Source organism: Nycticebus coucang, chromosome 11 (genome assembly GCF_027406575.1).
Source record: "Nycticebus coucang isolate mNycCou1 chromosome 11, mNycCou1.pri, whole genome shotgun sequence".
NCBI lineage: Eukaryota > Metazoa > Chordata > Mammalia > Primates > Lorisidae > Nycticebus > Nycticebus coucang.
In genome coordinates this window covers 86,838,052-86,851,086 of record NC_069790.1, presented here as the reverse complement: position 1 = coordinate 86,851,086, position 13,035 = coordinate 86,838,052, and the positions used below count along the sequence as shown (strand labels likewise).

Genomic DNA, 13,035 nt, shown 5'->3' with positions numbered 1-13,035 from the left:
GTGTTTCTTGTTATAAGGGCAGTGATTCCACCATGAGGGCATTACCCTCATGACCTCATCTAGACCTAATTACCTCCTAATGACCCCATCTCCAAATACCAGCACATTGGAGGTTAGGGCTTCACCATACATATTTTAGGGGGATATGATTCAGTTCACAGCATTCTATTACTACTAAAACTTGAGACCTACTTGATTTTTAATGCTATAAATAACTCAGAAAACATACACAGTGGAAAATTAATTAGAAACTAAAGGAAACAATTTTGGGGAAAAAGTCATAAAAGATTATAGAATTGTTACTTATTAGGACACCAAACTCACCAGTCCTCGAAAAGTCAGATATTGTGGGTATTAGTTTTTAGTAGTAATCATTTTTTTCTATCAAATCTAAATGCCAGAGTCATTATACTTTTTGTATTAACTTGGGGGGAGGTAGAACACAGTCTGCTTAGTAAAGCATCACAAGAATGGAGAAGCACGAATCCAACATACTCAATTCTAATACAAAGGCAGTAGATGAGCTAATACAAGGGGTGGAGTAGGGGAATGAGGGTTCAAAGAGAGGAGTGGAGGAGGCGGGGATGAGGGATCATGGTGTACGGCACTCCTCTTGGGGGCAGGACACAATTCTAAGAGGGACTTTACTTAACAACCCCAATCAGTGTAAGCTAATTCCTTTTACCCTCAATGACTCCCCATCAATAAAAAAAAGATGTTCTTAAAAGCCAACCAAAAACTGCTTTGGATTAGACTTTTCTTAAGCACTTTTTTTACAGAATTATTTTCAGTCTAATCACGTTACTTTTTTGTTGTTAGCATGATCTATATAGATATATGCCAAGTGAAATGTGGAATTGTGATATATTTCACTTAATCATGGCTTTGATGAACTCAATCATTTCTCTAAAATCATTTCTCATATCAACTGAAATTTATAAGCGACTTCTCTGGGTTCATGGTCTGTACTTAAACACTTGTTGACTGATTGGTTAGCACAGACAACAAGGCATAGAATCAAATAGTTTTTGACACTGTTTTTTCATATCTTGCGAGGGATGGTGGTACAACATTCAGCAAGTGACAGCATGAGACAGCCCTAACACACACAAAATAACTCAACAGATTCAAGAAGCTTTAGGTTTTCTCATTCTGGTCAGACTTATCAATAGGAGGCTGACAATAATATTACTGCTATTTACATATTGGTACCACACTGGCATGGATTTGCATAATGTATCCAGGCTCTATGCTCTAGAGAGTTGCATTGTAACATATTGGTGCTTAATGAACTCTGAAAAAATTGATTTTCCACAGAGTAAATTAAGGAATGCATTATAGCTGTTAAAGCAATCTTAAGGGAAATCCGAAGCTTCCACTGCAGCACCATGCTTAGTAAGTAATAAATTACATGTTATAGTTATTTGCCTTAATTCATGCTAATTTTGTCCAATTAATGTATCACAGTAATTCAGAAGCCTGTCACAGGAGAGCTAATTATTTATTGGATTTTGTGTTCAGCTCCCTAGGAGTCTACTAGCAAACAAACTTGTGACTGTCTTTCTCTTAGGTCCACAGTGACATTCTCATGTCTTACTGTAGGGAAGTTAGATTTTTGCTTCTATTTCAAGTTTTATAAATGAATTATGGGGTACCTACGTAAAATTTTTGTTTTTTTAATAGGTGAAATAGCTTGAAAACCTGCCACTCTGTTAAGACAACATCCACTTTCTTTCCTGTCAAACTCTTTCATCTTCTGAGCCTATAGTCTTAATAAGAAAAAAAAATGCACATTAAAAGCTGCTATTTGCTATGGATATTTTAATCTATACACCAAAAGTGAATTTTTAAAAAATGAAATAAGTATCTAGATATTCACACCAGAAATATCCACTTACTTCCTTCAACTCTGTGTTATTTTTTAGAACAGTTCAACGGATAACCTGGATACCTGTATTCTTCACCTCACTCTGGACCTACACTTTAAAAAGCTACGTGCAGTGTTTTTTAAAGTATTGTTTGAAAAAAAAAATGAAGCTAACTCACAATGACAATTGATACTAGCTCTGGAAAAACAGATTTTTATTTTACTGTGGTGCACTGTTAATTCGCATTCCCCCAAATGAATTATTTATGAGACTAATTTCTGCAATTCATACCTATAAATAATGTGGCAGTTGCTAAATAATTTGAACACCACGATAAGATGCAGATAGCAGAGTCAAAGAGGCAGTGCTCCTCCAGCTGCGAAATGTTCCCTGTCTTCCGGAATCCTGACAGACCCAGCATTTGCAGACAGTTATTTGTTGAGGGTAAAAAGCATTTGATCTCCTGTTTTGCTCCCTCTATGAGTATCAGGAGAGCACTTGTCTGCTGATTACCATCTTCCAGCCAGATGAGAAGGAAGTGATATCTCTTTAAATCTACATTGCAGTGATGTTTACCAGCAAGTCCTATCACAGTGATCAGACGTGGCAGCAGGTAAAGCACACCACTGTTTGTGTCACACACATACAAAGAAAAACTTTACTTTCACGGTCCTCTTTAACTTGATGGGGGAAAATTGACATCGGTGTACCCAGTCACTTTCTGCTAGCCTGTTTGCCCATAACCAATTGAGTGCCTGAGAATCATCCGGCTTCCCTAAGCTGGTACAATTTTACACCTTAAGTTATGATTACCTTAAAGGAAACTGCCCCTTACTGTATAATATTATTTTTCTTCCCTCTCAATTATTTTTATTACCCATTCCAAACTGGAAATAAAAGTTTTTTTTTTTTTTTTATATACCAATTAAAAAAAAGTGTTCTCTTCCCCATATGGCATTTAGGTTTAAGTCATTTTTTTTCTTTCTGTTTTTTTTTTAAACTATAATTTAAAATGTTAAAATAAATGTGTTACTTCCTAGTTCTTTTCTTATAGGACAGAAAAGAATAACATTACTTTTTGGGAAATGAATTTGCAACCATAGCTTCATCCTTTGTAACTTTGAAAGCTAAATTAAATTAAATTAAAAATAAAGTACTACTGACTAGAAGTCCTCCGAGCATGTGGGAAGAATTGTGTAGGTTATTTCCTACGTATTTCTTCTAAAATCTGAACTCTCCCAACATTCACGTCCCACGACTCAGTATTGAGGTTTTGCCCTGTGTTGTCTCTTCTTTTTAATTAAAGACTTAAACTTTTGCCCTCCCGATTCAATCCATGTATACACTTCCTATCAATTTTTATAAGATTATGACATTTTTGTTATCCCTGGATTCTGGATTCCTTAAAAGCTGAGTCCATTAGGAAGGTAGGCTAAGGCAGGACACAGGGTTTGTATTTTGCGAGTCCTTGAGAGCTGAACAGGCAGGCAGGGGACTCTCCCTAGAGGTGTCTTCTCAGTGTTTTGAGTTGGCCCCACTGGACTTGCCTGGGAGACACTCACTTTGGGTCCTGTTGGGAAGGCAGGGTGTGGCCAGCAGTAGATTGTGCTACTGTGGCTGGAATCAGGACTTCTGTGGCTGGAAACCCTTTATCATTAGAACATGGTCAGTCAGAGCAGATGATCGCTGAATTCTCAGTGTAATGTTTTATTTTTCTCAAAAGCACAAGTGATGACAGGTCATAATGGGCAATACCTGGATTCTTCCTGTCCCATGGGATGAAACCCAGACCCAAGAAAAGAAGGGATCACAAATTTCTGGGGGCATTTCTCTCCCCAACCCTCCTAAATATGGAAAAAAAATAATGCTATCAATTTTCTTTGACAAATTTAACTAATGCTTGTTCTTTCTTTGGTTAAGGTGCCCAAGCTAGGTTATAATCTGTTGTATTTTTTGGTATCATTTTGAGCTCTAGAACTTAAAGATTTTTATGCCCCAAATATTTGTCTACCTGTACTCAATAGGTCCAAGAACGCTGCACTTCAAGGAGGCTGGATAAGGCAAGCTACCTCCAAATTCTGCATCCTCCAGGAAGAATCCTCGACGGCAGCACAGTGCTGAAATCTCTCTCTCTCTCTCTCTCTCTCTCTCTCTCTCTCTCTGTCCCTCCTAGCAATAGGTTCTTGCTATGTTGCTTGAGCACAGTGGCTATTTACAACTGTGATTATAGCTCACCTCCTATTCTTGCCCCCCAGGGATCTTCCAGCTTCCGAGTAGTTGAAACTACCAATATGCACCCCTATGCCTGGCTTCTTTTTTTGTTATGGCTTACAGGCACTCCACAAAGAAACAACTATCGAATGTTTCCAACACAAAGAAATGATACATTTTTGAGATGATGGATATGCTAATTACTCTGATCTGATCACCGTGAATTATATGTGTCACAGCATCATTATGTACCATAAATATATGTAATCATTATGTGTCAGTAAATAAGACAAAAACTTTAACATAAGAAAAAACAAAATACAATTAGAAGTCACAGAGAAATAAAATTGAAGTAATTTTATTTTTCCATGAAAAATAGGAAACTTTGAAAATAATACACCTATTTTAAGCAAGGTCATTTCTTTTCTGTTCTTTTATGTACACTTCAGCCTTTCATGTTGATATGTTGTCAGTCTTTTCCCATCTCATTAAATTTGTTGAAACAACACCCCTTTAAGGATATTTTAAATTATTTTCAATTTCTCCCTATAAACAATAATTAACATTCCTAAAATTTATCTGTGTTAGGAATTTAAGGCTATCTGTAAATGCCCTGGTCCCATTTAGACAAATGGAATAAAAATCTCTGAGTATGTAGCTCAGCCATGCTTATGATTTAACAGTGCTCAGAGGTGATCTGAATGAATAACCAAGTAAAGTAAGGCTGCAAAACAGTTTCACATTGGTGATGTTAGGTTTTGACTCTTTAAAATGGTTAGACTCCCAGTACTTCTTTTTAAAATTTTAATCTCTTTAGCATAGAAAGAAAATTAAATCTTTCTGTATGTGAGAATCCAAACTAATGTTTCTTTTTTTTTTGTAGTCCCTCCTATCAATCACTTAAATATCAGATCAAGACGAGGGAGATGCTTTCATACGATTTTTTGTTGTACACTTTTCTCTTTTCTAAGAAATAGCTCAGAGACATGTAATGCTAGAAGTCTGAGTGAGGAGTGGTTTTCACACAGTGTTTTAATACTAAGAAGTAAGTGACTAAAACACCGTATTTCCCATGGTATAAAATACAGTATCTTTAAGCAGCACTGGAGAACTACTGGTCAGGATACCAATATGTCTCACTGATCCCTCCCGGGATAGGAAACAGAATCTTCTGATGTCTCCTCTGTAATAGAATGCAAAAAAAAAAAAAAATGAAAACCTCAGTAAAACTACAAAAAAGCAAATTTGAGAAATATTAATCTAGCAAGATCCACCCATTTACATCTTAATTAAAATATTTATTGAGGAATATTTAGTAGTACTCTTTTATATGCTAAAGCACCACAGGAAATGAGACAGCCATGGTTGGTGTTCACACAGAGCTTATGATCTCGTAGGAGAATGGCCGAAAAGAAGGAGGAGGAATGGAGACGGGGGGGCATGTCAGATAGTTGGGGGTTCCTATGATGAAATCTGAAGACATGGTATGGAGGAAGTCCTAGATGGTCCTTTAGATCATGGTGTCGGGAAAACTTCTTGGCAGAAGTGACATTTAAGGTAAGATCTCAGTGGCAGGAAGAAACATCGGTTATTTGTGGGATAACCAGAAATTTAGGACATTCTAGATAAAGAAAAAGATAGAGAAAAAGGGTTCAAATATAAAAACAAAACAAAAAAAATTGAAGACCTGGTACATAATCTATGTAAAAGATCGTATCTATCCCAATGTCTCTTGGAAACCAACAGATTACATTACCAACAAATCCTTCATGACTAGGATGAGCAGCGCGCTCCCTGATGACAACCCCAAGTGACGGCTGCTACCCACGCCATGGCTGAGGTTCATCCTCAACAACTCTTCATTCATCCTAACCTGCGGGTGATCAGATTCCTTCCCAAGGCCCAAATTCTTGCTGTGTGCCTCAGTTTTGCATTTGTCCTGTCTCAGCAATTGTCTGTCTGAGTCTCAATACTTTGGCTTACATTCTGCCTGTGCCCATTCCCTAGAGTTGGCTTAGCAAATCCTTTGCTCTTGTTCAGTCCGGGAACTAGAGTTCTTCCACGGTTCTTCTCTGGCTGACATTCCAAACTAACATGTATTTTTAATGTACTCCTCTGCCCAATCCCTGCCTTCCTCCTGCAGCAAAGATAAGCAAATAAATGTATTAAACATTAAGGAGATTCTGAAGTGACGATTGGGCTGCCATGAACACAATTCTTCTTTAAGCGTGCACATGTACAGAACCTGGCAAGAACTTCCCCGTAGCCATGTTCCGTTAGATGAATGGCAGGAAAGAAAAGCGAGAAGGCGTCAACTGTGGGCTGTATCATCTGTCCCTTGTTTCATTTGTGCTGAAAGTTTATTAGGCATACTCTGATAATTTTAACTGTCAAAAATGAGCAGATAAATTGAGAAGGCTTTTTTTGTTGTTGTTTCTGCTTTTAGGAAGTTTTTATTTTATGAAATGTCAAAATGGTGGAGAAAAAAAGGATCCCCCACTCGTAGCTACAGGGACGATATTCAGCTGTGCAGATCCACGTTTCCACCGTCTGGAGTTCCACCAAACTGCTCAGACGGATGCCCGGGCACTAGGCCTGAGTACTTTACTCCCCTCGAAGCTGAAGTACCAGGCTCACATCCACTACATCGTAATGCCAAAGGATAAACAGCATTTTGATGATGAGCATAACCCCCATCTGAGTCAATGATTTTAGCATGTATGGGTCAGGCCTGTGTGAGCTTATTTCACAGGTCTACAAGCATGTGTTTTAATTTTATGAAGTTCATGGAGTGTGCCAACTTCAGGACTACCTCTAAAATCAAAACATTTTGTAAACACAATTGAAAGGTGCTATTTATTTAAATGGCTTCTTCTTGATATGGAGTAATGAGCATTGGATTTGGAATTTACTATTTAATAATGATTTCCAAGCTTTCTCTCCTGCACAGATCTTGTTCTTGAGGCATATCTGTTCCTCCTTTTGTACCTTGCTTCCTTAAAGAGAAGCTAATATTCTCACTACTGTGCACACACATGCTTGCACTGCTATACGTTACTTTTCTCTCTTTTAGGTACTAACCATGCCTCTAGAGCTCTGTATTTGCTGTTCTCTCTGTCTGAAATGCTCTTTGCCTGGATTTCCACAGGACACACTCTCATCTCTCCTCCTTTCCTTCCTTCTTTAATCTAAGTGAGACCTTCTCCGACCACCTAGATAAAACTGAAATCCACTAAAAATGTTGTCTATCACCCTTATTTCTTTTGTGTAATAAATACATAATTGTTTAAATAAGTTATTATATAGGTTAGCCAAACGATCCCTTCTGATAGGGAATAAATTTTGTTTGGGTGATGTTAAGCAAGCAGAATTCTCTCGCATTGAAATTTCTTGTCTGTAAAATGTCGAGAACAATAATCATTCCTACCTCATTAAAATATTTAATCGATGGTAGAGTGTACTTAAAGCTTTTATGCAATGTATAGACCATGCTTTGTAGTCCAATAAATGTTAGCTAGTTTGCTTTATTTTCTTACCTATAAAATGAATGTAGTATTACCACATTAAAACAACCAAACCTTAGAAATCATGAGTTTGGCTTAAAACTTCATCATTAACACATCTCTTTGTGGCATTGAATGGTGGCTTTCCAAATATATGCCCACATTCTAGTCCTGAGAACCTGTGAATGTTACCTTAATCATGAACAGAGTCTTTGAAGATATAATTAGACTGAAGATCTTCAGATGAGGAGATCATACTGGCGTATTGAGGTAGGCCCCAAATTCAATGACTGGTGTCCTTATACACATCAGAAATCCCAGGAGGAGACACAGACAGCAGAGCAGGTGGCAATGTGACTGCACACAGATTAGAGTAGGGCAGCCACAAGTCAGGGAATGCTAACAGCCACCCAAAGTTGGAAGAGGCGAAGAACGGACTCTCCCTAGGAGCCCCCAGAGGTCATGTGTCTTTGCTAGATTTTGGACTTGAGGCCTCCAAAACTGTGGGAGAATAAATTTCTATTGGTTTAAGCCTCTACATTTGTGGCAAATTTTTTATGGCAATCCTAGGACTAGTACACTATCTCATGGAATCCTTATGAGAGTGAAGAAGATAGTGTATGCTAAATTCTGGGGACCTGTAAATCAGGTGTCATTGTTACTGTTACCAGCCAAATGGTAATACAGTTACAAAGCTGGAGTCCCACAACCACTGACTTGGACACAGTATGAAATAAAACTCAGAAAGCTCCCATGGTTGAATCCTTCGATCTAAATTTTAAGCTGATTTGTTTTATTTCCTTTTGTCTATGATAATTCCTATAAGCAATTTATTGCTCTTTTGCTAAGCACTCTAGGCCTACAGAACAAAGGGCACTGCGGCAACGTGGGAGTACAGTTTATTCTGCTGTATTCCAAAGAGATGTGTTAATGATGAAGTTTTGAGCCAAACTCATAATTTCTAAGGTTTTGTTATTTTAAATTTCCAGCGTACCTGCTCTTTCCAAAGAATTGATTTACTTTTCAAATTTGAATCTAATCCAATATAATAAAATTTTGGAAGTATTTTATTTATTATACATTATACATTGGCAAGTAAATAAAAGCAGGAGCAGTCATCCACTTAAAATTCTTATCTGTGCAATGGTCAAGTCAAATGAGATTAGCTTCCGGCATTTTCCAGGATGCATACTGAGCATGGCACTGCTCTACAACTTTCCTGAAATAATTTAGGTTATCCTTATACAAATTACCATTTTACCTCGTCAGTTCAGGACTGTGACTTGCCATTTGAGCTAAACCCAATTAATTCGTTAAAAAGAACAAACTGTTTAACTGGTCTGATAATTCTGCTGCAATTATTGGGCTGTAGGTGTGAATGCTCCTAGAGAAAAGGGCTAGGACAAGCATCTGCCCAGTCCCCAGGCATGAGGCACCTATGTTGTCTCTGCACCCAGTAAACCTGAATCTGGGGAGGAACGCAGGAGGGGAGACAAAGAGCAAATCACTGACCTCCAAACTCCCAGGAGGCTGGGATTACAGTAAAGGAGAAAATCAATCAGGGCGTTCCTCTATTTCTATTTCCTTATTAGAAAAGGACCACACAGAGGGAGCATTAGTAACAAAATACAACTGTAAAAACAAGATTTTGGCAGGAAAGAGAGGTGTGAGGAGGAAGGTGAGAAGGGCATATTTGGAAGTATTCCACCTTATTTTCCCTGGGAATGTTAGTGAGCCAATAACATAAATCAAGAAAATACTTAAAAACATTAATTATCTTTGAAGCTATTTATTACATATGTACAAGGTCAGCTTGGTGCTCTGTGAAAGAATAAGTAAATGTGTTGTAAGTATGCTCGAATTATTAAGAAGTGAAATAATGTGTTTGTCCATCTCTTCCTAAAAAAGAAAAAAAAGGCCACTATTGAGTAATGTTTTTCAAAATCCATTTAAGTAAATAAAATTCCAGAAGGCTTTGTTCCTTGAGTGCTTTAAAACCAAGGGCAAGAGACTATCATTTCTGAATACATAATTAAACTTTACTTAGAAAACAAAACTTGTTTTCTTGTTACATTACAGTAGCATTCTTCCAATGGTGCAGAACTTTCCACATATTTATGCGAATGTGGGATACCAAAAAGGTATATGCTAAAATAGTTTGAAAGTAATTTATTCCTCATCAGTATATTCCACTGATTTATTTCATAGTGGGACTTGATACAGAATTCCATGAAATGGATAATGGTGAATGCCTGTGTAACATGAGCAAAATACTACTTCTAAACGGGTAAATGACCAACATCTGAAATACCAGACTTCAGATAAAAGTCATGTCTATTAGAAAAGGTAAACATTGGCTTTGGAAGAACAAATGAAATGTTTCTTAGCAGGTTTGGCAAGATGAGTGGAAAGTATCCCTCATCTGTATTTTTTCTTCCGAATGAGGGATAGTTTGTGAAGGGATAAATTAGCTCAGGAAAAACAAGTTGGGATAGATTGTAAGCAGCAGTTTAATGAGTAAACCATCTACAGATTCCCAGAAACTGTTAGGCATTGAGAAGAATTGTCACTAAATATATAGTAATGATTACCTTGAAAACCTCATTCAGCTCAGAAACATGCAGCTCACTATCCCCAATGCTATTTTTCTGAGTATTTTTGCATCTGTACAAAATGTGCCCAAAGCCTGGAGACTGTAATTTTCCTTCCATAAAATATGGATTACTAGTGTGATTTTTATAATCATTGGTCAGCAGTGATAGTTCAGATAGATATATGTTTTAATAACAAAAAATTCCAATTATTGAACAGAATTAATTGGTAATAGAGGTCTGAGTTTTTATCATATGCCTGGCATTAAGCTAGACAGAAATGTGACCTGGCTACTGTTCTCAGGAAGTTTACTCGTTTCATAGAGAATCTAAAATAACACACAAGTAATAAACAATAAATGGGGATATGTCAATTATAAGGGTCACAAGAGCTCAAAGAAGGAAGAAGAGTTAAAGATGACATCAGAGAAGCTGACCAGAGTAGTGTGTACTAATTGATCACACCCGTAATTTTCAAGGGAGGAAGAATATCTGTTTCTTTAAGTGGAAAGGAAGGGCATTGTTTGGGAAAATGCATATTCAGTATTATAAAAATTTTATATTTTTAAAAAAGACTAAAGCAATAATTTTGCTTTTATTATGTAAATCAATAAAAGCAAAACTTTATAAATCTCCAGCTAGTAGGATGAACAACAGCCATCCTTCTTAATGGGATAAAGAAATAAGGGACATATCAGAATCTCTGGGAGCAGAAGAAATGTTGGTTTACCATATTGGTTTGCCACAGGAGCAAAGGGATGGAAATGGAGTCTGGGTAGGAGATGAGGTGGGTTTGGGAAGGATGCGGGAAAGACCTTGAGACGTCAGAGATAAGGTGAAGCTATGGGAGGAAAGAAGGGCACTGGAGGATAGGTGGAGTACTGATCAATAAAGTGCCAAGCTAGAGGAGCTGGGCATGGTTTGATGGACAACAAAGACCCATCTTTGATTCTATAGTAAAGGAGAATTAAGATGAGTAGAGTGCAGGAACACTATTCTATCTGATCTTGGTGTATAGGATGGAAAAGAAAGACTGAAGAAAGATATGAAAGATATGAAAAAGAAAGATATGAAAAAAGAATAAGATAGACGAGTTAGAAATATATTTGAAAAAATCAGCTATGCTGGGACAGGGTTGGGGTCAAAGTGAAGTTAATAGACTGTCTTCCGTCTCAAAGAAAGAGGCAAGGTATGACTTCAAGTCTGAGAAAATAAAACAGTTATGAAAGCCATGCCCACTGTCCAACCTTCCCTCCCCTCGGTGTATGCCACATTCTCTTCTCAGTTACGTGGAAAATACAGTCAGTAGTTTGGGCAGAACTCAATTTCAAGGACTCTATATATCTCATACCTTGGTAGAATTTCTTTCTCTGGGATGTCATTATTCTTATTTTTCGTTGGTTAGAAATAGTACTAAATTGTAAAAAGAGGACTCAATTTTCTTCTAGTTATGAGTATAATACTCAGGTGAACTCAAAAAATGTTGAATAAAGTGTTTTGCTCACCAGTTTAATGAATTCAAATAATTAAATGGCTTTTTATTCCACATATGTGTCTTTTCCAGCTATGTCCTCCATGGCTGGTAGTGCAGTGAGGATTATGCTGTAACATCTCAAGTCAACAGATATTAGATTGTTCCCTCCCTTTTGTGGATTCCTGCTTTTCTTCTGTGGCTCTGAAAGTGGTCCCAGATTTTGCGTTGTCTGGCATCTGGAGAAGTTACCAATTATGAATCCAAAATTTTCTACATGAAAAAAGAATAAAATGAAGTGAAAATTTTCCATAGATTGAATTGCTACACCACGTGGAGTTAGAGAAAGAAAACTGGGGAGATGAACTTAAAGCTGTGTGGTTTCAATTTCATTCTGTTTTCCATAATATTCTTAATCAAAGTCAGATCTGTTGTCCCAAGTCATTTTTACCTTGGCATGCTGAGGTATGATTTTAAGTGCCAATAATACGATTGCTTCCACAATACTGTAACATTTATTTTCTTAAAAAAAAAAAATACATGGGCCACCCCAAGGACTTTTACTGTCAGTGTCATTTTTGGTAGTGCCAAAAAAGTCACTACCAGTTTTGACAAAGAAGACAAGTCTACAAATATAATCACCACCATTGCCTAAGTCACGAGAGAATATGGCGGTGTCTGGAAAAGCTAGAAGTAAATCATTTAGTACTTAGAGGGCTTTTGTGTTCAACATGCCACTGCCTGGATAATGTGGTTTAACTCACAGAAAGCAGCCGAACACTTTATGAGGAGACACAGACACACATGGTTCCCAGGTGGTGGTGATTTTGTTTGATTTGAATAGAGTTTCAGATGGAATCTTGTATTTTGAAGAAAATAATCAAGAATAGGAGAAAACAGCAGGTGCTGCCTCTGAGGAAGTGCAAAGAAGAGGATGGGGGATGTGGTGACCATTCCTGCCATTGTCTTCAACCATTTAGTTTCCACACCCTCCAGTTAAGACAATACCATACAAAGTACCTGCAGGGCTTTGATGTTATAACTCCTCCAATAAACTGATAGTAGTAACAACTTGCAATGACTGTCAGCTCATATGGAACACCTAGAATTGGGAGCAGAGATGGCTGAAATTAACCATTTTTCCCAAGGACTTGGATTTAAAAAAAAATAAGGAAAATGATCAAGGCTCAATAGCAGCCGGAGAGAAAATTGTGTCCCTTTAGAAAATAAAACAATGCCAATATTTGGAGAGATACCAGGGAAAAGGTAAATAAAGGCCAGTTCACATGTGTGGGGAATGGCCACAACCTTTCTGAAGGAGAATGCGTATGGGAGTGCTATAGACAAGGGTATGAGCCTCTTGGCCTTCACACCCAGGAATCTTCTCTGAA

General features: G+C 37.4%; 1 protein-coding gene across 3 annotated transcripts in view; it reads right to left on the bottom strand.

The window, feature by feature from the left end:
- MDFIC (MyoD family inhibitor domain containing) overlaps positions 1-13,035 on the bottom strand; it is a 266,306-nt gene that overhangs the window by 66,829 nt on the left and 186,442 nt on the right. Inside the window, exon 6 of one of the 3 annotated variants that reach the window (XM_053553699.1) lies at positions 5,171-5,262. The exons of 1 other annotated variant lie outside the window; for it this stretch is intronic. In XM_053553699.1, coding sequence (XP_053409674.1) covers positions 5,191-5,262 — 72 coding nt within the window. In that variant the 3' untranslated portion in view covers positions 5,171-5,190. Of the gene's footprint in view, positions 1-5,170; positions 5,263-12,665; positions 12,747-13,035 lie in introns of those variants that run through there. One more of the 3 variants, XM_053553701.1, reaches the window with a different exon arrangement.